This window comes from Cavia porcellus, unplaced genomic scaffold, assembly GCF_034190915.1.
Source record: "Cavia porcellus strain 051 isolate PalLab524CR breed Dunkin Hartley unplaced genomic scaffold, mCavPor4.1 scaffold_32, whole genome shotgun sequence".
In the NCBI taxonomy this organism is placed as follows: Eukaryota; Metazoa; Chordata; class Mammalia; order Rodentia; family Caviidae; genus Cavia; species Cavia porcellus.
This window is the reverse complement of record NW_026947515.1, coordinates 6,960,644-6,988,336: the sequence shown is the minus strand read 5'-3', so window position 1 is coordinate 6,988,336 and position 27,693 is coordinate 6,960,644. Positions and strand designations below refer to the sequence as shown.

At 37.6% G+C, this 27,693-nt stretch overlaps 1 protein-coding gene across 1 annotated transcript; it reads right to left on the bottom strand.

Annotated features, from left to right (window-relative positions):
• Positions 1-1,134: 1,134 nt before the first annotated feature.
• On the bottom strand, positions 1,135-26,256 carry LOC134474271 (zinc finger protein 501-like). The gene is made up of 4 exons (XM_063241620.1): positions 23,450-26,256; positions 6,066-6,192; positions 5,806-5,866; positions 1,135-4,266 (listed from the first exon to the last, which is right to left on the bottom strand). The coding sequence occupies exons 1-4, from the start codon at positions 23,636-23,638 to the stop codon at positions 3,165-3,167; spliced, it is 1,479 nt and encodes a 492-aa protein (XP_063097690.1). The 5' UTR covers positions 23,639-26,256; the 3' UTR covers positions 1,135-3,164.
• Positions 26,257-27,693: the final 1,437 nt, after the last annotated feature.

Below are 27,693 nucleotides of genomic sequence, written 5' to 3'. Positions count from 1 at the left end.
TTGTTCTATTTTTCTATCATCAGTTGTCTATTTGTCTTCTTCACTTTGTTCATTTTCTGTTAATTGGCTCTAAATACGCTGTAATTTTTTCATTCTCTTGAATGGCTTCACACTGTCTTGATATGATTGATTCTATAGTATATGAAGTTATACTCAAACAATTCAAGGAAAGAGGCACGATGGTGACTACTATTATGTTAGATTATCTGGTGGTAAAACAAAATGATGCTTTAATTGTTCAGTTCTGACCTGTGTTGTTCTATTACAATGTCCCTTCTATCTCGATCTCCACCCTTTTTTTAAAAAAAAATTCTATTTTTTTAAAGGAAAACTAAATTATAAAATAGAGGGATATATTATAGTAACTGTTTTGTTTTCCTATTAACCTGATTTTTAACCCCACTATTGCTCTCCCCGTCTTGTTCTGCCTGATTTTACTATATTCTATTTTGTTTGATAGTATCAAGTTTGAGGGTATAGGCAACCACGTTGTAGGCAATAAGATTTACTATGATGCCCATTATGGTTTGACTATTATCCTCTTTTGAAATCCTATAAGGTCTTCAGTGGAGATTTTATTGGTCTTGTTCTGTACTGTTTTGATCAATTCTATTATACCTGATGATATAGCAATTCTTTTTAAAAATAGCAAAAGGCACAATGGTAAACATTTTTGATCAGCTGATATTCTATTTTTGCATCAAGTACTATGCCCATCATTATGTTCTAACCAACTCTGTTTTGTTAACTCACTTGAGGTTTTATTCTCTTCAAAAAAAGTAATAAGAAATATGGGAATAAAAAAACCTCAAAAGTGTAATTGTTATTGTGAAGAAGACAGGAAAGGAAGGTGGTCTAAGAGATATAAGCGCCTGTTTAACTGTGTAGGAAGAAAAACATATTACTGAGCTTTGTTGGATCATTGAACGGAACTCTCTGCAAACACACTGTAGGAATCTTTACTTTATATGCTTTAATTTTATAATTTGAACAATTGTTTCTAAGAAGACAATATGTAACCTATTAACTAGTGATTTCTTACTGTATTTTTTTCTTGAAATTCTACATGATTTGTACCCTTTACTGCTTTGTTTCTTATGTTCTTTTTTTCTCTTTAAAAAAATTAAACTGGAATTTATATCTTTTATTTATTTTTTGGTACTGGGGATCAAACGGATTACTTTACACTTGCCAGGCAGGAACTTAAGCCACTGAGCTAAATCCCCAGCCCCACAATATATATCTGTCACATCTTATCATCTTCAGAGAAGTGGCCTCTACTCTTGGACTTGAGGCCAGCAAGCATAAAAAATGTGAATAAAATCAGTCAAGGCCAAATAACATTCAAACAAACCAGCTTCCAATAAGATCAGTCATAGTAAGACAATGTAAGTAATACAGGGTTTCAGTTTTAGTTAATAGGAAATTAAGGACAGTTACCATCATGGTATAACCTGCTATTTTTGGGTTACATCTTTGTGCCCTCAAATCTATTATGAGTAGACAGACCAGAACAAAATATAATCAAAATAAACAGAGCAACAGAACTACTATAGCTTTTAAATCCTGATACACTTTTAACAATGTCCTCTGCCTTCTTTTTTTAGGCAATTCCTCACCTTTCTCCTTCTCAGGATACTATTATTCACTGTTCAGAGTATATTAGTTTAGTCTCTTATGTTCAGTTTCAGCATACATTAAAATAAAGACATCTACTACGAAGAGAATGAGACACATTATGGTAATCATCAACTTCCCCAAAATCAGTCTTGAAGATCAAAAAAGCCTGCATCATCCTGTAATTATTTGATTAGTTCTATAATGTTAAGTATCTATTCAATGCTTGTGAAGATGGAAACAACTATTTGGAAAAAAACTAGAGACAGTAAGATAGACAATGAACATCTCAGTGGACTTGCTTTGAAACCTGTGTTTCCTTAACTTGTTTCCTTATGAACTGTTCTGTTTTGTTTTGTCATGTTTAATCTTATGATCTTTAAGATAAAAAACAATATTGTAGAACATATAAGCATATTAATAAGTTTTTGTTGGATCACTGAGGTAAAATGTTCGCAGTGTCATTATTTGAGTATCACATTCTATGCTTAATTTTGTAACTTAAACAATTACTTCTAAGATGACAATATGTAACAAATCAACTAGTGACTTCTTATTGTTTATTTTTCAGAAATTCTGTATTATTTCTATACTTTTTGTTTTTTTAAATAAAAATAATTCACCAAAAATATAAAATTAAGTTTTAAAGACAAAATATTAAGTACATAGACACTATTCATACTTGAAAGTGAAAAGCCCATTTCATTTACCATGTTTAATTACAAGATGCCATGTAGAAGCACAAAGACACATTAAAAAATAAAGAGGTATAAGTGATTAACTGAAAACCATACAAAATGTGTATTTGAGTAGAGCTCCACTTCAGATTTGTTGTTTCTGGAAAATTTGTGAAGAAATATTGACATCAAACTTCTGTATTGATTATTTCTTCAGGTCTTCTTGGAACTTTTAAAGTAAACTTAGATCTAAACTGTCTGAAGAGTGCTGCTTCTTCTATGTATTTAACAATAAACATGGATTGCCGTATTTCTCACACTGTTAATACACATAGGATCCAGTGAGCTCTTTCAGATATGTAACAGTGATCAGGTGTGCTGAGTATTCATATAACATATAGGATTTATCTCTTGTGTGATTTTCTTCATGTATTTCACTTACAATCTGGCTGCTGAAAATGTCTCCACTTGCTTACGTAGCCATCCCAATGTGAAATGTTTCATGTGTTTTGCAATGACTGTATGTGTTAAAAGCTTTGCCACATTGTTATATGCATAGGGTTTCTCACCAGTGTGGAGTCATTGATGTATTTTACAAAATCCATGTGTGGTGAAAGCTTTCCCACATTCTTCACATAAACAGGGTTTCTCAACAGTGTAAATTTTTTCATTTATTGGACAATGAGCATTTCTGCTGAAACCTTTCCCAAATTCACTACATATATAAGATTTATGCCGAGTGTGAAGCTTTTCATGCATTATGCAATATGTACTTGTGCTCAAAAAATTCTCATGATGCTTATATACACGGGTTTTAACTTGAGTGTGAACTTTCATGTTGCTTACAATGTCCATGTTGGGTAAAAGCTTTCATATATAGGCTTTACATATATAGGGTTTCTCTCCAGTGTGAACTCTTTCATGTTGCTTACAATGTCTATATAGGGTAAAAGCTTTCCCACATTTCTTACATACATATGGTTTCTGGTTAGTGTGAATTCTTTCATGTTCCATACACTGTCGATGTGTGTTAAAAGCTTTCCCACATTGCTTACATACATAGGGTTTCTCTCCAGTGTGAATTCTTTCATGTTCCTTACAATATCTATGTGTGGTAAAAGCTTTCCCACATTGCTTACATACATAGGGTTTCTCTCCAGTGTGAATGCTTTCATGTCTTTTACAATCTGCCTGTGTGTTAAAAGCTTTCCCACATTGCTTACATATATAGGGTTTCTCTCCAGTGTGAATTCTTTCATGTCGCTTACAATGTCTATGTCGGGTAAAAGCTTTCCCACATTGCTTACATACATATGGTTTCTCACCAGTGTGAATTCTTTCATGTTCCTTACACTGTCTGTATATGTTAAAACCTTTCCCACATTCCTTACATACATACGGTTTCTCTCCAGTGTGAATTCTTTCATGCTTCTTAAAATATCCCCGTGTGTTAAAAGCTTTCCCACATTGCTTACATACATACGGTTTCTCTCCAGTGTGAATTATTTCGTGTTGCTTACAATTTCCATATTGGGTAAAACCTTTCCCACATTGCTTACATACATATGGTTTCTCTCCAGTGTGAATTTTTTCATGTTGCTCACAAGCTCCATGTTGGGTAAAACCTTTCCCACATTGCTTACATACATAGGGTTTCTCTGCAGTGTGAATTCTTTCATGTATTTTACATTTTGCCCGTGTGTTAAAAGCTTTCCCACATTTCTTACATACATATGATTTCACTCCAGTGTGAATTATTTCATGTTGCTTACAATGTCCAGATTTGGTGAACCATTTTCCACACTGCTGACATACATAGGATTTCTCCTCACTGCTATATTTTTCATGGATCTGAACATTGTGGTGTGTTTCTGCTTCGTTCACATTCACATTACCTTCTTCAGTACAAAGGAATACTTCTTTACACTGATTCCAAGATGTATGTCCATAGGATTGCCCTAGCTTGTCATTTCTGTCAAAAAAAATCACATATCAGACTGATAGCCATATTACTAAGTTTTTATTGGAGATTTGAACAAAATTTTTTGCAGTCTCGTTGTTTGAATCCCCACTTCATATACTTCACTTTTGTATTTCATTATTTCTATGAGCAGCATATGTAATCATTGTCTTTAGATTTCTTACTGTTTATTTTCACTTTGAAAGTGGTATCATTTCTACTTATTTTGTTTTTTTTTTTACTCTTTCCTTACATTAAATAAAAAAATAAGAAACATTCACAGTGAAATGGGTCTCAGTTTAATGACTGCATTAATGTCAAGTTTTGTTTTTAATGCCTGCTAAGAAATTCTAACCATGAAATAACAGAATGGCCTTGTAAGACATGTTGAAAACAACCATTCCCAAAAGAATGGTACACATTTGGAAATCTTAAAATTTGATACCTTTTGAAATGCAGAATCCTTATCTTGACTTTGGGCATGGGTACATATGTGTATCACATACAGATCATTCTGATATGTTTGCCCATCACAATCTCCCTTCTGTCCTTAACCTGTAGTTCCCTTTTCCATATGGTCAGTCTTACTTTTATCTATTAACTCTTTCATTTCATTCCACAATTTATATTTTGGTTTCTCATCTAAAAGAAACCCTGTGACCTTTTAGGTTTTATGGCTGAGCTATTTCACCAAATTGTTGGGACAAAAAACCACCTATTTCTTATGGCAAATGACATTATATTATTTATTTTTTGTCATTATATAACACATTTTTTTCTTTTCCATGGTGGGAATGAACAACAGCTATTAGCATAAAATCTATAGCTTTTTAAATCTGTTTTAAGACATTTTCGCTGATCATTAAGCTGTGAAGTTTGAACTTGAATTTGCCATTCTGCAAAATCTGATTCCTTGTGTGCTGGATTTACAAGAATGCACAATCACAGAGAGTCTATTAATATATTCCTTCTCCACAAATCCAGTGATAAATAGTTAAGCTTCTTCAAGGCCTGATCTATTATAACTTGATCTGCTTTGTATATGAGCAAGCATGTATTAGTATTTTAAGTGCATTTTGAATTTTTAAAATATATCCAGAACAAGTATGAGGGGATCAATTTCTAGAGACAACTGCACACTGATATTCAGAATGAGTGCACTTAACATTCCACTAGCCTTCTAAGAATTTTAGTCAGAACGGCTGATTCTTTAGATCATGGCTTGGAAACACAAGAACTCCATTTTATTTCAAGTTCTACTGCAATCTTAGCAATTTTTAGATGATGAATGTGTTGTATTCACATGTATATATGGGTAAAAAAACTGAAGGGAGAATGTCATAACTCAAAGTGTATGCCTTTCATAAACATCTATATGCAATGTCATACATTTTCTTGATTTAATCCACTCATTATACATACCCTAGCTTATACATCTTCGGAGAATATTACTGACATTAAATTGAATATTGCCTCATTTCTTTGGCGGCATTTTTCTGCTGACTCACTAATTACTCAGGAACATTCCTTCTTCTTATGAGTGCAAATTACCTTAAGTATCTCCAGTAAATTTTGCATTCTTTTTCAGCTTCCTGGATATCCCCAAGTCCTCCTGAAATGTAGACATACAAATACCAGCACTCATTAGTATAATACATACAAATGAATAGATTTTGTTTAGACTTATGATATAATGTGTCCAGGTCTGAGCTATTTTTAAAAATATTTTCACATTGTTTTTAATGAAACAGCACTGATGAGCGACATACAATATTCTAACAGCATGAATGACAAAAGTATTTTGTCCTTACCTATTGCAGTCATGTTCCTAAAGGTTTCGCCCATCACATCTCTGTAGAGGTTCTTTTGGGATGGACTCAGCAAAGTCCACTCCTCATTGCTGAAGTTCACGACCACATCCTCAAAGGTCACCACCTCCTAAAGGATCGATCATACATATATTTCTCACAGGAAGGTTGAGACACCAGGTTTGGGATATCTTAAATTCTCTCCTAAAAATCTGAATCAAAAGCAAAGTGTGGTGATATATATCTATAATTCTAGCACTCAAAATGCTGAGGAAGGATGGTTTCAGTGAGTTCAGGGCAATTCTAGCCTCCATAGAGTGTTCAAATCCAGCTGATATACATATAGAAAGCTTGTCTCAATAAAAAAAAACAAAACTAAACAAATACAACCAAACAAAACAGCTGAATGAAGACTGATTTCTTCAAATTTAAATCATGTCTTGGTCATTAATTTTGTGTATATACACATTTTTGAAGACACCAAATTTGATGATAGATTGCAACTCACTGCTAATGTAAGAGTGAAATAGGAGCACTGATTCTTGTGCTGAGTCACTGCAATAGTCCCTGTGTTCTGTCTCTAATGCAGAGCTCACAGTGAGAAGCCTGTAGGACCAGCATCCACAAAGCACAGAGGCAGATAAATATCCCATCAATCAACTGGGAAGCCAAGCAAGCACCACTTCTCCCTGGTAATCAGTGGCAGTCTGGCAGAATGTGGCCCTTCCAGGGGGAGAAACAGCAGCAGCTCCTGAGACCCACACCCTGTGGGTGGGATCTTAGGATGCTGTGAAACCAAACAACTGGCCTGTCTCCCTACTAAGCAATAGTGAACCTACAGATGCATGGCCTAGAATCAAACATCCCACTTCCCTACCCCTCTTCTCCTGTCACCCCCCCCCCCGTTAGCAAATGGGAAACAGAAATCTGAGTGTCTCCTGGGAAACAGACCATAACAAATAAGGGGGATTTCCTTCTACTATCTCTTTGAAGGCAAATATATTTGTTGCTGTTTTGCTCTATTCTGAGTAATGGTATTGCTCTATTCAATATTTTTTGATAAGTACTATAATGTTCTGTATTTCATCTCATTTTGATATATGTGTTTGAAAGAACAACTATTGGGGCTGGGATTTAGCTCAGCGGCATAAGCACCTGCCTCGCAAGCAAACAGTCATAGATTCGATCCCCGGTACTGATAAAAAGGAAAAAAAAAAAACAAAAAAAAAAAAACAAAAGAAAGAACAACTATTCTAAAGATAATAAAATATACTGTGATACCTATTATTGTTAACGCAGTAACTGCACCAATTTCACTATATGATCTTAGTTGGCCTTATTCTGCCTTGTTCTGTTGTATTTTACCACTTTCAAAATTTAAAAAAAGAAAAAAAAATCTCATCAATCACTGTGATAGGCTGCAGATAATGTCTCTTCTAATCTCATTTAGGCCAGTGAGTACTTTGTTCTTAATATACTTCACCACATTTTGAAACATGAATTTGGTTTCATAGAACAAAACATAAATAACATCCAATATGGTACACAAATAATAAATGTTAGTGGAAAATGCTGTTTTTAAAAAATAACTATATAAGATGGAAACAGGCCCAAGCTGTAATTTATAGCTCACTGTCACCAAGCATTCACTATCAATTCAGATATAAGGAATATATCTTGTGAGGCTGGTGAAGGACTTCTTCCTTGAATTTGGGGCTATCCTAAGTTACAGAGCTGTCTAACATAGAGAAACCCTGACTGTGACACCCCACAGAAAAAGTGAAACTTGAAAAGATACTGCATAAGACACCTTTGATTTGTTTTTCAAAATTACAGCCATACAATATGGAAAAATTCCAAAAATATTCATCACTTTCTGAGAAACAATGTGGATATCTGCCATACAACAAAGAAAACACTTTCATAGTTGGGTATTTAGCTCAGTGGCATGAACACCTGCCTGAAAAGCATAGATCATGAGTTCGATTCTTGGTACAAAAAAAAAAATCCACATTTTACCTTCATAACACTGGGGCATAATTAGAGATAATCAAAATTAGAACTCAAGTGTGGAATAGAAAATGCATGGGTTGACAAGGATGTGAAACACTGATTTTTGCCAGAGCTGGTGTTGATCACATCAAGGAAGCAATCAGAACCCAACTTTAACTTCACACTTACTCTAAGAACTACCTGAATTTCAGAGAAGAACCTCTCTGTTGTATGTCCTGCTATTGGCTTCCTGCATTCTGTCAGTCACTTGCACATCCTTTCCATGCTCCTCTGATCCATGCAATGTTCATCTATATTTGTATCCTACATTACATATAAAAGAGTATTAAGTCATCCATTTCCACTCACCTATTCAAGAAAATACCAACTATTTATTCTTAAGTGAATTGAACAGGAGAGAAGTAATATTGAATGGAACACTATAAATACTGCAGTGGAAAATAAAATGGAAAAACCACACAGGCATCCCTCCCAGGATGAGAGGTCTGCCATTGACCAGCTCCTCTCTCCTGTCCTCACTTGATGTACAGGCCTGTGTCTCTTCACTGCTGGGTGGAGAGAGAACCAGGACACAAGCTCTCTTCAATCTCAGGAAAGATCAGGGACATGGCCTACTTTCAGCATTTTCAGTGGCTGCCATTTATAAAAAACTCAGCAACTGTGCTGTGGAACATTCATGGTTTCTAACTGTCCACACCTTAACTGATTAAGAAGAGAATATGGTGTCTATCAAACTCATTTTTTAAAATGAACCTTAAAGTGGAATTTCCAGGTTAAATGTATATAAGATGAATTTGAGGATCGCAGATATTTCACCTGAAGCCTCAGCATAGAGCTAGAGCCTGGTATAGGAAGACTGAGTCTGCTCAGATCTACGTGGAGATGTAAAGTCAGAGAGATGGTCCAGGCAGAGGTGCAGGACACCATGGCACCTAGCAGGAACCATGGCAAAAAAAGGCCCAGTCCAGGCTGCCTCATCCATCAGTGAGTTCTAAGGAAAGCGTCACACATTCCACACTGGAAAGGAAAAAGATGAAAAGGTTCCAGAGCTCCTTCCTACATGCCTAAGGCCCCCTGTCTCACTCAGGGGAGCTCTGTATGAGAAGGTCAGTCTGTTACAGAGCTCAAATTGACTGAATGTTTTCCACCCAGGTGCAAATCTGAACTGCCACAGGTGGACTCACCATAGCTATGGAACAGGACAAGTGTTTACAGGGTGCAGGCGAGGTGATGGAGGCACTGCAGGCAGGTCAGGGTACAAAGCCTTAAATAAGAGACCAGGCCCTCACCAGGCCCAGTTTCCTCCAGCAGTAACCAAACCCTGCAAGAGTGTGCATTAAAAACTGAGTAACTGAAAGGAGTTACTCACAAAATTATATATTATGGAGATAGTTTGAATATACAAAAGTAAATGGTAACATCCATAAATAAAATGAGATGTGACCCTTAAAGGATATGTGGTGTCCATTGATGTCCCCAAACCACACGCATCAGAAGGAAACAGTCTGATGAACAGAGCAATAAGGAGCACAGGCAATGGGTAAACATCACAGCTGCTTAATAACAACAACAAAGCTAGGACACAATAAGTGCACTGGTGAATTTTATCCAAGATGTGGTAAAGAATGAATACTGATTGTTTTTCAATTCTCCCATCAAGTTGAAGAAAAAACCACCACCAACTTCTTTTAAGTGACAAGTCATCCTGAGAATGAAGCCAGATAATAATGTGTTAAAAATAAAATAAATGAAAACGCTCTGTTGGCTAATATTCCTAACGAACATACACAAAAGTATTCAGCTAAATGTTTGCCACATTAACTCACCATCATATTCAAAATTAACCAACACGATCAACACTGGGCTCAATCTCAGTGGTGCAAGAATGTTCCCTCTCGTGCACAAACTAGTAAGTGTTGCTTCACACTTTCACAGCATAAGGTACAGCTAACCCCTGAAGAGATTTGGAAAGACAGCTTTGAGAACCTCAAAAGTTCACCATTTTTTCATGATATAAATCATTCATAGACTATCAGTAGGAGGAATGGACCTCAGCACAGCATGACAAGCTCCATCCTTGACATGGTGCTCAGGTGCTGACAGGCTGCAAGCTTAGCTTCTAGGGTCAGAAAGGAGACAAGGCTTACAACTCTTTTCACCATACAGTACTCGAAGTCCTGGCCATAGAATTTAATCCAGAAAGAGAAAGCAAAGCCTTCCAAATCAGAAAGGAAGAATTAATTGTTGTTACAGTTCTCCTGAGGGTACAGCATTGTATATAAGAAATTTAAACTACATTGACAACCTTATAGAACTAATTCACAAATCACTTAAATTGCAGGATACATGAGCAACATGCTCTAATCAATTCGTTACTACGTACTACAAACAAATTGTAGCGTCAAATACAAAGAACACAATTCATTTCACAAATAATCAAAAATAACTAATGATTAGGGAAACTGAAGCAAACTCACATCTTCTTGGAATGCAATAAGTAGAAGAGCACTAACAGAAGAAAAGCCATACTGTGATGAGGGATGGGAAGAATTCATGTTATAATGTACATGCTACCCAGAGCAACCAGGGGTTTCAGTGCCATTCCTGTCAAAGTATCTGTGCCATTTTCCTAGAAACATAAAAAAAAATATGAAAATTCACAAGGAAGTACAAAGAGTCTTCCTATAGCCATAGAAAGAACATTAAAAGTAGAGGCATCAAAATACTAGTTTCCAGGTATTATAAAGTAACAGTAGTTAAAAGGGTTTTACACTGCAAGAAAAGGACCACAGACTAAAACAGCTTGCCCAGATGCACACCAAGTGACAAAATCACTAGGAATTTTGTTTCTTCTTTCCTTTCTTTTCTTCCCTATTTTTTCATTTTCTTTTTATAGTCAGGGTCTCCCTGTGTCATTGTAGCCTGAGCTGAACTCAGAATATGTTGCAGGCTTGTCTGGAACTCCAGGAACTCTGCTGCCTCAGCCACTTGAGTACAGGCATTACAGGCATTTTCACCATTCCTTGCTCAGCCAGTAAGTTTTTTTTTTTATTTAAAGAGAAAGACAAAAATAAATGAAGCAAGACAGTAAAAGGCTAGAAGCAACACAGAATTTCAAGAGGAAAAAACATACAGTAAGAGTTCACCAGTTAATAGATCACACATTGTCAAGTTAAAAACAGCTGTCCAGATTACAAAATTAAAGCATACAAAGTGGAGATTAATACAGTAAGATTGCAGTCAGTTCTGTTCAATGATCCAAGAAAAAGTCAGCAATATGGTTCTCTTTCCTACACAGCTAAATAAAGTTGCTGTTGTATCCTGGAGATCACTTTCCTTCCTCTCTTTTTACACTAACAATCGCGCATTTTAGTTTCCATTACTTCCACAGTTTTTTTACTTTTTCTTTGAAGAGGAAAAGAAAAAAGTTTGAAAAAAAAACAGGCCAAAAAACAAAAAACAAAGCAAGACGGAGCACATCAATTTCTCCATTATGGTAAACCTTATGCTAGGTGTGCTGACTAAAGTACAGACGCAAAAGAACCTCACAAAGATTTCTCACTAGAAAGTCTATTTTTGACTTTACATTTTTATCATTTTTTTTGCTCGCTTTCTTCTTTCTTTTTTTCTTCAGACAGGGTTTGCTATGCAGTTCAGTCTGGCCTTGATCTTCCCTTGTGGCCCAGGATGACCTAAAACTCACCACAAACTTTCTGCCTCAGCCTTCAGAGTCCTGGAATAACAGGTGTGCAACAACATCCCTGATTGTGTTTTCCTCTTTAAATTTTGTCCAAAACAAAACTCCTCAAAGTTTTTGATATTCTCAAAGTTCATTAGGTTGGTTATACAAAACCAAATCAGAAAGTATTGAAAACACCCTGAAGAACTTTCAAAATCCTCACTAACATATAACATAATATAACATAACAGAGCATAATATAGTATAGCCTAATAACACAAAAATAAATAAAAAAGGAACCACATAACTCTGCTTTAAATATCTGCTTCCAAAAATACAGCAAGAATTTCTAAGTTATCCATACACCAGCAATATGATGCATTTTCTTTGAAATAAATGTTGGTATCCACTCAAATGCTTGTGTAAGAATGAGTGTGGCACCTTCCTTTTAAAGTCTGACCCAAAAACATAAAAAATGGCCATCACAAGATGGGTGACAGGTGCATGTGCTTGCTTCAGCCACATAATAGTGGGTGGTGGCAGCACAGAGAGAGCCCAGCATGGAAACACTGCTTCAAGGAAACCAACCAAAGAGTATTACAACTGAAAAGGCTCAGCACCATCACCTCTAGGAAAGGGAAACTACTCATCAGTGACACAAAGCCCATAGTCTGATTGGCATGGGAGGAAAGGAAGTGACAGCAGCAGCTAGGAGACAAGTTCCCCAGGAATGATGCACATGTGTCCTTCATCAGTACGGGGTGAGGATGTCACCTCCCGATTTTTGCCAGAGCTGGTTTTGATCTCATCAAGGAAGCAATCAGAACCCAACTTTAACTTCACACTTACTCTAAGAACTACCTGAATTTCAGTGAAGACCCTCTCTGTTGTATGTCCTGCTATTGGCTTCCTGCGTTCTGTCAGTCACTTAGTACATCCTTTCCACGCTCCTCTGATCCATCCTCTGCAGGAAACCCTTAATGCCTAACTATTGATATCACTGCAAAATTTCTGTTTAGAGCTTCTCCTTTACACCACTTAGTAAATTCCATTGCAGAGCATTTCCATATTTAAACTGTCTATGAACAACCAAGCCACTAAATCAGCTCTTAATCCAGAGATCACACACCTATTCCTTTCCACTCAGAAGGATATCACATGTATATGTCCAAGCAAATGCCTAAATTTCAGCATTTTTTGATGAGAATTTAACAGGTAGCCCTTTCAGGAATTTGTCCTTCACAAATTTTTACCCCGTCCTTGATAACACTTTCACATTTGCTTCATTTTTCTCAGACTTCAAAACTCTATGGCTGTTCTCACAAACCTAGTCTGTGAGCAAGGGCGCCACCTAAATAATTAAGTATGTTCAGAAATTATTTTGCACTGATCTGTATAATACACAGGAGTTCATGAGTTGTTTGGGAAGCCTTTTTCCACTGAGGCACACTACTACACATCTTTGAATTCTCAGGACCTTTGCCACTACCTGTCATGAGGATGGAAATATGAGAACATACTATAAATTGAGGAGATCGCTACAAATACAAAAAAGCCCAAGTTTAAGTTGAGCCATTGTGGCTATGAGGCCCTACATTACAGACATTAATAAACTTTGGACATTCCAGATCTGCTACTCTGAGGAAAGAGAGCAGAGACCTAGCTCATTACTGCTCTACAAGCTACAAAAAGTATCATAGTCAGGGTCTTCTCAAGCTCCTTCCAATGCCTAAGATTGTGGGGTTACCAGGCCAGCAGTGAATTTCAAAGATGATACTTGAGTCTGCTGCTGTCATAGTGAAGCCAGGGTTCTGGGGACCCCAAATCACCCTTGCCAACAGCAAGAGGCAAAAGGGACAGTGAATGACCCATGGACAATGCTGGAGGACCTCAGGAGCTGAAGCTAACTAAATACCTGAGGCTCCAGACACCAGAATTACTTCTAAATACTTGTAACTGGTTTCACCCAATCCACCCTATCTCTGGGCTCCCATCCACAACCTCGCCATTCCATGGCTCCAGGATCTCTCAGGTTCTTTGCTAATCAGGCCACAGGACATCAACAGTACTAAATGAGATGCAGCAAGCATTTTGCTACCAGTATCCTACTCAGAAAAGGTAAATCATGCTGAGACACTGGAAGAGACAAAAGTCACAGCCAGCAATGGCCTGAAAATTGGACACTTCATATAGCCTGCCCCTTCATCACTGATTGACTCCTGCTCTACTGCTCTCCTTCTGAGTCAAGAATCAACAGGGAAAGAAGCCCTTCCCTGCAAGAGAGGATCTCAAATGATAGACCGTAGTTCAGAGACTTCTGGAGCTGCCGTTCTTCTACAGTGGTGATCTCAGCTTGACCAGAGGAGTCTTTGTACTGAAGAGCTTTACCTCAGTCTTTTAATTTTCAAATCCATTTTATTTCAATGAAAAAAGAACACATCAACTAAAATTAAATTTCAAAACATGTCAATCGGGGGTAACACCTGAATATACATTGCACACTGTAATCCCCAGATCATTCACCCAGAGCACAAGACATCTGTAATCAATTATCCAAACAGTACTGCTACAGGCACCTGAGTTATTTAAATAGTATTGGCATAAGGCAGGGCTAGGTCCTCCAATGAGTCCAGGCAGGAGACAAGATACTGTGCAATGATGGGGAAGACTGACACGTCATGCTATGGGCCAAGTCTCAAGACAAATGATAAGCAAATTCATCCATATCCTAAAGACTGATATTCTAAATAGTGCCTTAGCACTCTGAGGAGGTCAGGACTCACCATTCAAAGAAAAGTATGCTTATTCTAAGGACTGACATTTTAAATATCTCCTATCATCCTGATGAACTCAGGTGTCACCCTCCCAAAACCCTAAGGGAAAAGTCACTGCTGCCTAAGAATGCCTGCTTCCTATGTGACTCCCTTCCCCTTTGTTCCCAATTTAATCAACTTTTACATGAACTTATAATCTTATTGGCTACCATAGCTCTGTCCCATCTTATGCCCATCTGCATTGTGAGTTCCGATTTTTCTCCACCTTAAACTCAGCTTACCACATGATTTTACTCTATAAAGTTCCCTAGAAAGACAGTATTTGCATCCCGCTCAGGACCCCTTCTCTCTCTCAGGTAGCTTTCTTTCTCTCAAGAAGTATATTGTGCTCTTAATTTCTGTTGTTCCTAAAATTCATTCTTTGACTTTAGAGAACACAAACTCATACCGGACATATTAGACCGGGAGATTTATTACTCTATAGCAATATCATTATAAATTTTTCTCTTTCCTGAAGTCAGATAAATCAGTAGTAGTTTGTATTCTACAATGTTGATCTCACCTTTCCAGGGATGCTTGCACTGAAGGGCTTTATCCCTGACTTTAAGTGCTACTTTTGTTTTCTGAAAGCAAAATGTTCTGTAATTTTGGTTATGGTATCTACAATGCATTAAGGAAATGACTAACAGTATTTCTTATGAATGGTTTACTAGTAGCCATAGAGGAAGACAGGTGGCAAAAATTCTTTGTTTTGATTTCTTCCTTGAAACTGAAGGATGTACTTGAAAGAGTTTTGCCCTAGAAACTATTACAGAACCTCTTGGTGGTAGTTCAAGGTGGAAGAAGCCAAAATCAGGGATGCTTACTCATATGGCCACTTCCTCTTTTTTCCTTGATTACAACTTCCTCTTTCTTTCCCAGGGCCCTAAAGAAAATTCCCATTACCTCCTTGCATGACATCAATGTCCCCTCCAAGCACCACATCCACTCAAAAGTCACATATACCTCTATTGTAGTCTAGAAAAATAGCTTCATTATTTTTGTATCATACCAATACCTGTAACTTCGCCTTACTGTATATGTGTTATTCCCTTCCCCCTCTGGATGATCTAATTAATATGTTAATCAATGCTCTCATCTGTAAAGAATTATAAAATCTTACCTAATTGATATGTTAACCATTGTTGCCCTCTACAAAAAACAGATGTAATGTTAAGATAAGCTAACAGAAGTTGTTAATCACTGCTAGACTTCTAGTCTCTGCAGAGGAAAACAGGATTTCTTCTTATCTATACTTGCTTGTTTACAGGAAAACTTGTTACCTGAATCTTGCTCTTCCCATGAAATGGAAGGCACCATGTTTCTGTTTTGTAGTGCAACACACCCCATCCCCCTCCTTGCATTGTGTGACCAGCAGCTGTTTGTGGATGTACAAGATAGAAGCCCTGACTTTATCTGTCAGATGCCCAGTCTCCAAATTGGCTCCTGGTGACTCCTTGCCAGGCCTGGCCTAAAATAAAACATTTGCTCCCTAAATTTTAATTTCTTTCTTCCTTGCATTTTATCCTGGGGTCTGAGTTATCACTGAGAGAATCGACTCCCCGTTTGTAATGTAACCCCCCCCTGAGCTATAGAACAGAGCAGTAAGGAATGTTTCACTCCCTAATTCCTCCTTGAGATATCTGAGCAGGACAGGAAGGAATGCATCTGCTAGTCATTAACCACAAGATGTTCTGTCCTCTGTAAAGGTAAAGATAAGTAAAGGAATGTGCTGTTCAAACCAGACCGAGTTGTACCTGGCACTCTGAGATCAGACCAGGACCCTCAGTCTCCATGGTTACTCAGCCCCAGACCCCTCGAATCAGCATCTGCCAAGTCCTGTGCCTTTCAAAATTAACCAATGCGATCTGCTTCTGTAAACCTGCTTGCTTCCCGCTTGTGCCCTTAAAAACCCTGCACAAATTCCCCTCGGGGTCCTCCGCACTCGTTTGCCTGGAGGACCCCATGCGCATGGAAATAAACTTTTTTTGCCTCACCAAGAGTTGAGTCCTTGGGGTCTCTTTCCCTGTGGCGTCAGCCCTAACATCACAACCACATAACCCCATAGTTAGTCCAGCAGGAGGGGAGCCAAACCCTTGGTGGCTAGGGGCTCCTCTCCACATTCTTTAAATAAAAGGCCACTTTTACATTTCTTATATTCTGCTTCTCTATTGTGCTAATTTACCTCCTCAGTAACCTCAGTAATCTAACCCACTTTAAACCTATCTCCCTGTTGTAACCTAGTTCTAACCAATGTGCCCCCTTCCTGTTCTATATGCACCATTTCAATAGAGACTAAAATTCCTTCTCCAGTAAAGACTTAAGTTTCAGCTCCTGGTAAATTCCGCTCCCCTCCCCAATTCTTAGATTAAGTCTCCATTTGCCATAAAATCTTTAAGTTTCAGTTTCTTGTAATCCCCCACCCCTTCAGCCTATCTGCAATACAATGTACTGTCCCTAAGAAATGTTTAACTACAAGAAAGTTATCAAACTGGGTCAAAGTTCACAACATTCCAGTGGTTTTCAGCTTTAAAACCCAACGTTTTTAGCTGTAAGGCACACAGTCTCCAAATTGGCTCCCTGAGATTGCATCACCTGGCCTGTCCTATAATAAAGCCTTTGCTCCCCAAATTTTAATTTCTTGCTTCCTTGGGTTTTATGTTGGGGTCTGAGCCATCACACTCACCACATGATTTTCTTCTATAAAATCAGAATCCTTTGCGACTGGCTCAGAATCCCTCTTTTTCTCTCAGACAGAAGCTTTCTGATAGGATTTTTGTTGTAGTAAAGAAGAGAATATAAAGTCAAAATGGCCTTGATTCTAAGACCATGGAGAGAACCCCATGACCACAGGGGGTCAGGCTTTTTTTTCTGGAAATGTGTGGGCTGCATACATATAATTTTGACTTGGGTGCTGCTTAAAGGTGGCATTGCTGATATGCAAGTAGCTGACTGAGATTCTTTTCTGGCCACAGGTAGGTTGAATAGGGGAGAGAAAAGTGACTTCAAGGTAAAAGTCCCCTGGTTTCACCTCCCACTTCCAAAATTTCCGATTTAGAGCAAAATACTTTCACTTTCTTTCTCTCAATAAATATATTCCGCCTTTCAACACTCTTGTTTCTAAAATTCATTCTTGCATTTTAGAGAACGCAAAATCATACCAGACATAGAAGGTCAGGAATTTCATTCCACTATATCATGGTATGGTTGCCTCTATTTCTAACTAACTTACCTGCCTGTAAATTTAAGAATTGTTTATCAATTTAACTTGGACTAACTGTAGCAAATAAAATGTTCTTAATGAATATACGGATATATATCATTAAATTGAAAAAACGATTATCACAGTTTTCTACCTAGTGAGAGAATTGACTCCCTGTTTGTAATGTAACCCCCCCCCAGCTATAGAACAGAGCAGTAAGGAATGTGTCACTCCCTAATTCCTCATTGAGATATCTGGGCAGGACAGGAAGGAACTCATCTGCTAGTCATTAACCACAAGATGTTCTGTCCTCTGTAAAGATAAAGATAAGTAAAGGAATGTGCTCTGAGATCAGACCAGGACGCTCAGTCTCCATGGTTACTCAGCCCCAGACCCCTCGAATCAGCATCTGCCAAGTCCTGTGCCGTTCAAAATTAACCAATGCGATCTGCTTCTGTAAACCTGCTTGCTTCCCCCTTGTGCCCTTAAAAACCCTGCACAAATTCCCCTCGAGGCCCTCCGCATTCGTTTGCCTCCGGGACCACATGCGCATGGAAATAAACCTTTTTTTGCCTCACCAAGAGTTGAGTCCTTGGGGCCTCTTTCCCTGCGGTATCGTCCCTAACACTAGCACCAGCCAACATTTTCAACTTTCAAGTATGTGGGAAAACAAAAAATAAAACCAACTCAGAAAATAGCAATCCTATAAGGGACAGTATATCATTCACTGTAATAGCCATGTTATCTGCAGGTATTTCATAGGCCACAAAAGAAACATTGAGCCTATTAAATACCAAGTTTCAGATTCAATAAATGTGCTCATAGCACTGCATCGTTGACAATTGTGATTTTTTTTTTCTGTATGAGGGATTGAACTCATGACCTTGTGCTCTCCAGGAGCTAATTGTATCCTTGAGTTCAATCTCCAGACCCAACTACTTTAGATACTAAATATGACTATTAACAATGTTTAATTTGCCATTGACATATTTAGTTATAAATTTTGTAAATCTACATTTTCACAAATGAAATTATTTTCTTTCCTTGCAGTTCAAATAACTTTTTTTTTAGGTACAAGCCATCAAAGCTACAACCTAGCACTTTCCAGGCAGGTGTTTCTGCCTCCTAAGATAAATCCCTGGCCTGTATTAATGAATATTTCACTTTATTCATTCCAATAGAACTGTGATTTTAGCAAAGGATACCAATGTAGAGAGAAATTGATATACAATCAGAGAGGAACTGGAACCTCAAATAGTTAATGCAAAAAACTATAAATACAACAATCACTGCTACAGGGACAGCTGAAGAAAGCCAGACCTGAAGGTGAAGATGAAGTGACCAGGTCTACATGGTCCTGAAGAGAAAAACAACAGTTTGAAATGTACTACAGTTACCACCACCTCCTCCAGGAATTTCAGATGGCATCAATTACCATACTCAATGACCAGAACTACTGGACTATTGTTCCCACAAAATGCCTTGGCTCTTTCCACATACCTTTTCTGGCTAGCTTGTTCCCCTGTTGAATATTATTAGTTAAGCAGCTATAAGCTTATAGGTTGATTGTAGTCTGAGACCCACACTGTACTCACATTGTGACTTTCCTGTATAAATGACCCCTGAGAATAGGTCTGTGGCCAAAAACCCGAAGACCACTCCTGAAAATTCAGGGCTATTCTTCCTTCTTTTTTTCTAAGAAAATTTTTGAACTTCTTTTGGTTTATGACTTCATTTCCCAATGTTGTGAGACATTAAACTTGCTGCATTTGATATCAAACAGGGCAGGATTATATTTCTCTTATCTCAATTTAAATATGAAATGTCTGCTAAAGACATTGTGCCAAAGCCAGAATTTCAGGCTGCTTGTTTGCCCTGAGTTTCACATTTCCATGAGCTTTTAGAAGTCCTCAGTCTAGTGAACTGCAAATGTAATGGAGGAAGGAGGTCACTGTTGTCCTGTAGCACAATAGGTGCCATTCCTAAGTCTGTGTTAGTCCCTCCCTCCTGGATGCCACTACATGGACTTCTTTCCTCTGCAACATCATTCAATAATTCCCATTTTACATAACTCAAATTTCACTCAGCTCTATTATTGTTCGTTTTTAATAATTTTTCTGTCTACTTGGTTGCTTTTTTTTTTTTCATTTTAGTTTTTGATTTAAAGACATAGTCTCACTTTGGAGTTCTGGGAAGCCTTGCACTCACTATGTAGGTTAGGCTGTCTTTGAATATATGGCCATTCTCCTGTTTCAGTTTCTTCATTGCTGCAGAAAAGAGGTGGGCATTATAGCACATGGTGTTTGTCTTTTTTCTCTTCTCCTTTTCACTACTATTCTTTCATTTCAGGGGCACTGTTATTTAATCCTGAGGTTTGCTTGTGTCAGTAAGATTTCTGCAGCTTGAGGTGATTTTGTGAACAATAATATAGGAAGCCAAGCAACCCAATTGAGAAATGTGGAATTTCATAAGCTGCTCTCAGCACCACTTGTATACAGAACCCCCACCCCCATTTCAGGATCTAAACAAGAGGCTCTGAACTGGAAAGTTAGAGATGTTTTAAAAGATAGAATCACCAAAAGATAGTTGGAAATCATTTAGCTAGAATCTTATAATAATTTTTGCATGACAACTGTATTCTGCTTCTTTTGTTGAGCAGGTTAATTTTTTTCTTTGGCTACAGCTCATTTTGCTTTTCTCCTGGGACTTATACCCTGAGTGATTTTCCATTTTTCTGAGTGAAACACAGGGCACTAGTTAAATGCAAAGCTCAAGATGGCATCTATTAAGCCAACCTACAACACAGCTAAGTTACAAGCCTCAATATTTTCTAGGGTAAAAACACACAGATCTATAATCCCAGCACTCAAGAGGCTCAGACAGGAATGCTGCTTTGAGGTTAGGGCAATTTTATGCTCCATGAAGGGTTCAAATCTAGCTGATATACATAGAGAAAACTTGTCTCAATAAAACAAAACTAAACTACACAAATAAAACCAAACAAAACAGCTGAATGGAGAGTGATTTCTTCAAATTTTATTTCACATCTTGGGGATTAATTTTTGTATATATACATTTTTGAGACAGCAAATTTGATGCTATATTGCAACTCACAGCTAACGTACCAGCCAAATAGGAGCACTGATTCTTTTTTTTTTTTAAGAGGAAAAAGAGAAAAACACAAAACAAAACAAAGCGGTGTAAGGGTACACCTAATACAGAACTACAAAAAAAAAAAACATAACAGTAAGAAATCACCTGTTAGTAGATTACATATTATCATCTTGAAAATAGTTGCTCAAATCACAGTATCAAAGAATACAAGGTGGACATTCAAACAGGGAGACTGCAAACAGCTGTGTTCAATGATCCAAAAACATTGATATAGTCAGCTATTTAACACCCCTAAACACACTTGCTGTTATATCCCTTAGAACTCTTTTTCTTTTCTTTTTTTCCCTCTCTTGCACTGATTCTTATGGTGAGTCACCGCAAGAGTCCCTGTGCACTGCCTCCAAGGCAGAGCTCATAGTGAGAGCCTGCAGGACCAGCATCCATAATGCACAGAGGCAGACAAATATCTCATGAATTACTTTGATGTACTAACAGTAATATCTCTTCAAATCTCATTTAGGCCACTGAGTCCTTTGTTCTTAATATACTTAAGCAGTATCTTGATATTTAAATTTGGTTTCATAGAACAAAGCATAAATAACATCAAATATGATACATAAATAATAACTCAAATGTTCATGGAAAACTGACGTATGTAAAAAATGTATAAACAATGAAATCAGGTACAAGTTTCAAATTATAGCTCAGTGTCACCAAGTGATCACTCTCCATTCAGATATAAGAAATATATCTTGGGAGGCTGATGCAGGAGAACTTCCTTGAGTTTGGGGCTAGCCTAAGTTACAGAGCTGTCTGAAATATAGAAACCCTGACTGAGACACCCCACAGACAATGTGAAACTTGAAAAGTGACTGCATACGACACCTTTGGTTTGCTTTAAAAATTATATCCATACAATATAGAAAACTTCCACAATATTCAACATTTCTGAAGAACAATGTTAATATCATACATAGTATGCAGAAAACACTTTCAGAGCGTGGTATTTAGCTCAGCAGCATGAACACCTACCTAGCAAGCTTGAGATCATGAGTTCGATCCCTGTTACAAAAAAATTCAAATTTTGCCTTCATGACACTGGGTCATAATTAGAGATAATCAAAATTAGATCTCAAGTGAAGAACAAAGAATTCATGTGTTGACAAGGATGTAGAATACTGATTCTTACCAGAGCTAGTGTTTTTCACCTCAAGGAAGAAATCATAAACCAACTTTAACTTCATGCTTACCCTAGAACTACCTGACTTTCAGGGAAGACCCTCTCTGTTATATGTCCTGCTATTGGCACTCTGCGTCCTGACAGTCACTTCCACATCCTTTCCACTCTCATCTGATCCACCCTAAGCTGAAAACCCTTCATGACTGAACTATTGATATCCCTGCACAATTTCAATTTATGGCATCTCCTTTACACCACTTAGTAAAGTCCACTGCAGAGCATTTCCATATTTCAACAATGTATATGATCAACCAAGCTATTAAGTCACCTCTTAATTCAGACATGACACCCACATTCCTTTACATTCAGAAGGATATCACTTGTATATGTTCATGCAAATGACTACATTTAGGCATTTTTCAGTGAGAATTTAACAGGCAGTCCTTTCTGGAATTTGTCTTAGCAAGCACACTTTACCCTGCCCTTGATGACACTTTTATATCTGCTTCATTTTTCTCAAAATTTAAACCTCTATGGCTGTTCTCCCAAACATCGTCTATGAGCACATGTGTCACATAAAGTATGTTCAGAAATTCTTTGCTTTGTTCTGTATAATACACAGCATTTCATCCGGTGTTTGGGAAGCCTTCCACCACTGAGGCACATCACTACACATCTTTGAATTCTCAGAACCTTTGCCTCCACCTTTCATGAGCATGGAAATATGAGAACATAGTATAAATTTAGGCGATCACAAAATACATAAATGCATAAGTTTAAGGAGAGCAGTTGTGGCTATCAGGTCCTGCAGCACAGACATTTATAAACTTCTGGCTTTCATATCTGTTGCTGACAGGAATGAGAGCAGAGACCTGGCTTATTACAGCTGCACCCAGCTTGAAAACACATCGCAATCAGGGTCTCCTCATGCCCTGTCCTGGGCCCAGACTGTTGGAGGAGCAAGGGCAGCAGTCGATTTCAAAAATGGCATTGTGCCTTGGTGGTATCACAGTGATGACAGCATTCTAGGGATGCAGAACTGTCCTGGCGCCAGCGAGAGGTAAAAGGGACAGAGGATGACTCACTGCTAGTACTAGTGGAACTCAGGGTCTGAGGCTAAGCACACAGGCTCTAGACAGCACAGCTGCTTCTCACCACTTGTTTTTTTTTTTTTTTTTCCTTTTCTTTTTCTTTCTTTTTTTTTTTTTTTTTTTTTTTTTTTTTGGTCTTTTTCCTTTTATCGGTACAGGGGATCGAACTCATGACTGCCTGCTTTCAAGGCAGGCGCTTATGCCACTGAGCTAAACCCCCAGCCCCTTCTCACCACTTCTAACTGGTCTCAACCCGATTCCACCCCATTTCACTGCTCCCATCCCATAACATCACCATTGCGTAGTTTGGAGGTCTCCCAGGTTCTTTTAAGCAGTCCACAGCGAATAGAAGCAAAAAATAGTGGTCTAGCAAACATTTAGTGCTCCCTTTTGTGCCCTGGCCTTGCAATTGACGCCATGACACCGGAAGACACCGCCTACCTTGGCCCGCCTGATTGGACAGTTCTTCAGCCAGCCTCTTCATCACTGATTGGCTCCTGCTCTCCTGCCTGCCTTCCCCACCAAGAATAATTGCAGAAAATAAAACACCCTGTAACTGTGGATCCCCTATGAATGCAGGTGAGGCTTCTGCAGCTGGCTGTTTTCTGGAATGTTGACCTCAGCACGTCTGATGGGTATTTGCACTGAAAGTCTTTACCTCAGTCCTTGTTTTTTCTCCCAAACCCATTTTATTTGAAAGTTAAAAAGTAAAAAATGTGGTCCAGGGATTTAGCGTAAGCACCTGCCTGGCAAGCTAGAGGTCCTGCATTCCATCCAAGATCTGGCTACCACAAACTGCTGCTATAAACGTGGGTGCACATATATCACTGTGGTATGATAATTTTTATTCTTTTGAGTAGATACCCAGAAGGAGAATAGCTGAGTTGAGTGGGAACTGTAGACCTAGTTTGTGTGGAATCTCCACACTGATTTCCACAGTGGTTGCTTTACCACCAACAATGGAGAAGGGTTCCTTTTTGCCCCACAACCTCTCCAGCATTCGTTATTGCTTGATTTCTTGACAGTAGGCATTTTTTCTGGGGCAAGGTGACATATCAGTGTTATTTACTTTGCAATTCTTAAATGAGGAGTGATGCAAAACATTTTATCACATATTTATTTGCTGTTTCTATTTCTTCAACTGAGAACTGTGTATTTCATCTCAGATGCACATTTTTGGATTGGGTCTTTAAATCTGGGAAGACTGAAATTTTTTAGTTTTTCATGCTCTCAATAGTAATACTTTGTCTGAGGAACAGTTGGCAAACATTTTCTCCCATGTTGTGGGTTGTCTTTTCACTCTGTTAGTGATTTCTCTTGCTGTTAAAAAGTTTTTCAGTAGGGTGAGATTCTCACTTAATTCTCTTTGATTTTTGCTGTTCAATCCATGTTTTCCCCATAAAGTCTTTGCTTACATCAATGTCTTCAAGAATTTTACTTACTCTATCTTGCAGCAGATTTAATGTTTCTGTTTTAATATAAGACCTTTGATCTATACTGATCTTAGCTTAATACACGTTGAAAGATAATATTCAGAACGTATATAGCCAGTTTTTCCAGCACCATTTATTAAAGAGGCTGCTGTTCTTCCAATGACTTTGTTTGGCACCTTTGTCAAAGATAAGATGGTTTAGTGGTCTGGGGTTGTTTCTCCATCTTCTAATTAGATCCTTGGATCTTTGCATCTGGTTTTGTTTGTTTTGTTTTTTGTCAGTACCACTTCTTTTTTTTTAATCACAATACCTTTATAGTATAATTTCAAGTCAGGGATTTTGATGAACCCTATCTTTCCTTTGTTGCCCAGGATCACCTTTGCTACTCTAGGTCTCTTCTGGTTCCAGATGAATTTTAGGATTTATTTTGTGTAATTCTTTCAGATATGCTCCGGGGTTTTGATTGGGATTGCACTAAATCTGTACAATAGCTTTGGAAGTATGGTCATTTTCACTATATTGAATTTCCCTACCCAAGACTATGGGATACCTCTTCATTTTAGAATCTCTTCTTCAATCTCCATTTTGAGAGTACTGTAGTTTACAATGTAGAGATCATTTACATCCTTTGTTAGATTGATTCCTAAGTATTTCATTTGGTTGGATGCTATTGTAAAAGTTATTGTTTCCTTGATTTCTCTTTCCATGGGTTTTTTATTCTTGTTTATGAAGTCTATTGATTGTTGAGTGTTGCCTTTGTAACCAGCTATATTACTGAATTTGCTTCTTAAACTAAAAGTCTTTTGGTGGAATTTTTAGGGTCTTCTACGTAGAGTATCATGGCTTCTGCAAATAATGACATTTTAAGCTTTTCCTTTCCTATCTTTATTCCTTTTATTTCTTTCTCTTGTCTAATTGCTCCAGCTAGTTTCCAGGACTATATTGAATAAGAGTGGAGACAGTTGTCTCCACTTGTTTTGTTCCTGATTTTAGAGTGAAAGCTTTCAGTGTTTGTCCACTTAGTATGAGGTTGACTGTTGGTTTGTAATAAAAGGCTTTTATCAGATTGAGATAAAGATCATCTCCCCAATATTTGTAGGTTTTTTATTATGAATAGGTGATGGACTTTGTCAAAATCTTTTTTTGTATCTATTGAAGTGATCAAATGAGTTTTGCTTTTGGATTTCTCAATACGGTGTATTATATGTATGGATTTATGTATGTTGAACCACCCCTGAGTACCAGGGAATAATTCCACTTGATCATGATGTAAAATTTTCTTGAAGATATTCTGCAGTCTGTTTGCCAGTATCTTATTGGGGATTTTTGCTTCAATGTTCACTAGGCAGAATGGTCTGTAATTCTCTTTCTTATTTGGATTGTTCTCTGGTTTTGTTATCAGGGTAATGCTTGCTTCCAGGAATGAACTGAGAAGTACAATTTCCCATTTGATTTCATTAAATTTTGAGAAGTGATGGTGTTAGGTCTTCTCTAAATTTCTTATTTGTCCCTGCCATTTCATGGCTACCCTGCTTTCTTTCAAGGATCAGTGGACTCTTTCCATAATGGGCTGCAAATGTTTTCAGGATTCACGTTCAATCCTCCAGGAATAAAAATCCACTGATGTCAGAAAATATTCTGAGAACAGGCCAGGGCAGGACACAACAGAACAGAGAGTTGGAAGTTTCTGTTAGAGGCAGCAGACTTCATTTTCATGATTTTCACTCATTTCTATTAATTTTCCACCAAAAAACCAGTATGTGAACACAAAAGGAGCACAGTTACCATGTATAGTGAAGACATTGCATTGAAATGATAGTAATGTTCTGCAACAGAGTAAGGATGAAATAAAAGCAAGCATCAGTTCTCCAAGACAAACTTGCTACTGATTCAGGCTCATAAAAATGCTGAATTCTGAAAGTGATCATATTGCCAAGCATGGGGGTGACAATTATTGCTCGAATGGAACCTAATCCAATTAAACATTTCCTTCTGGTGAGGCAGGGAGACCCAAGGACTTGACACTCTAAGTTCCCCTGCCGTATAGTTCCCTTGTCACTAATTGGCACTCAGCTCTTTGTTGTACTCTACTTAAAAAAAAACATGGCCCCATGATGAAAAAACGGGGCAAGACCCCAAGATGACGAATGGGGCAAGACACGTGTTTTAAAACAAGCACTTTTATTTTAGCTGGCCCAGCGACACAGTGCAAATGGAATTTGCAAAGCTGTGCAACTGAGTTAGAGTTTTGACTGATTTTTATAGTTCATTTATGATTAGCTCATTGATTAGTAAGTACATAGTGATGAGAAACAGAAATAAGGTGGGCCTTTGTTCCCCTTTGCTTGAGGACAGAGGCATTTCACAGTGGGTGGTTGGCCAATTCATAGCCCTTGGTCTGCCAATTCCAGGAACATTTGTCTCTCATAAAGGGAACAGTGGTTGGCACAGCATCATTTGTCTCTTACAAGGGGAACAAAATTTGTCATAGCACACAGTTCACTAAGGTGGCGGGTGATGACGATTACAGAACAGCAAAATGACACGGTCAGTTAATTTATACCTATGTGGTTGGTGCTTGATTACTAGGGCAATGAGCTTAGTAGAATGATAATATTACTAATAACTATCTTTTTAAGTAACTATTTTTTAATTATCTTTTAATCAATTATTTTAATTTTTAGCATCTCAGTATAACACTCTTCAGGATTTTAATATTCCTAGAAGTCATATATTACCTAAAGCCTGGTGATCAATTTGTTAACACCTTTTGGCTTCAGAAATGTGTAGGAGATTACTATGATTGCTTCTATATGTATAAACTGCAGCGATGTGTGTTAGAACCAATGAACCAAATCTCTTCTCTGGATCCTTCTTTCAGGTTCTGAAACTGTTCTCTGGATCCTTGATCTCATAAAAAACTTACTTTTTCCTTTCCACTTTTTTCCAAGATATTTGTGCTGTGGAAACAGTCAAAATCAAACAACCCTCATGGAAACCATGAGATAAAGAATATATTTATATTAAAATCTATAAGTCAGGTATTTTGTACCTATATAAAAGTAAAGAAATAAATATCTAATATAATTCAGCTAGTTGTATGTTC

Bases quoted from the DNA above. Each gene is read 5' to 3' on its own strand.
- LOC134474271 (XM_063241620.1), bottom strand. From the start codon at position 23,638: ATGAAGAGGCTGGCTGAAGAACTGTCCAATCAGGCGGGCCAAGGTAGG. The intron at 6,193-23,449 runs GTGATGTTATGG...TCGATCCTTTAG, and splicing joins GACCTCCAAACTACGCAATG to GAGGTGGTGACCTTTGAGGA. The intron at 5,867-6,065 runs GTAAGGACAAAA...TCTACATTTCAG, and splicing joins TAGGAACATGACTGCAATAG to GAGGACTTGGGGATATCCAG.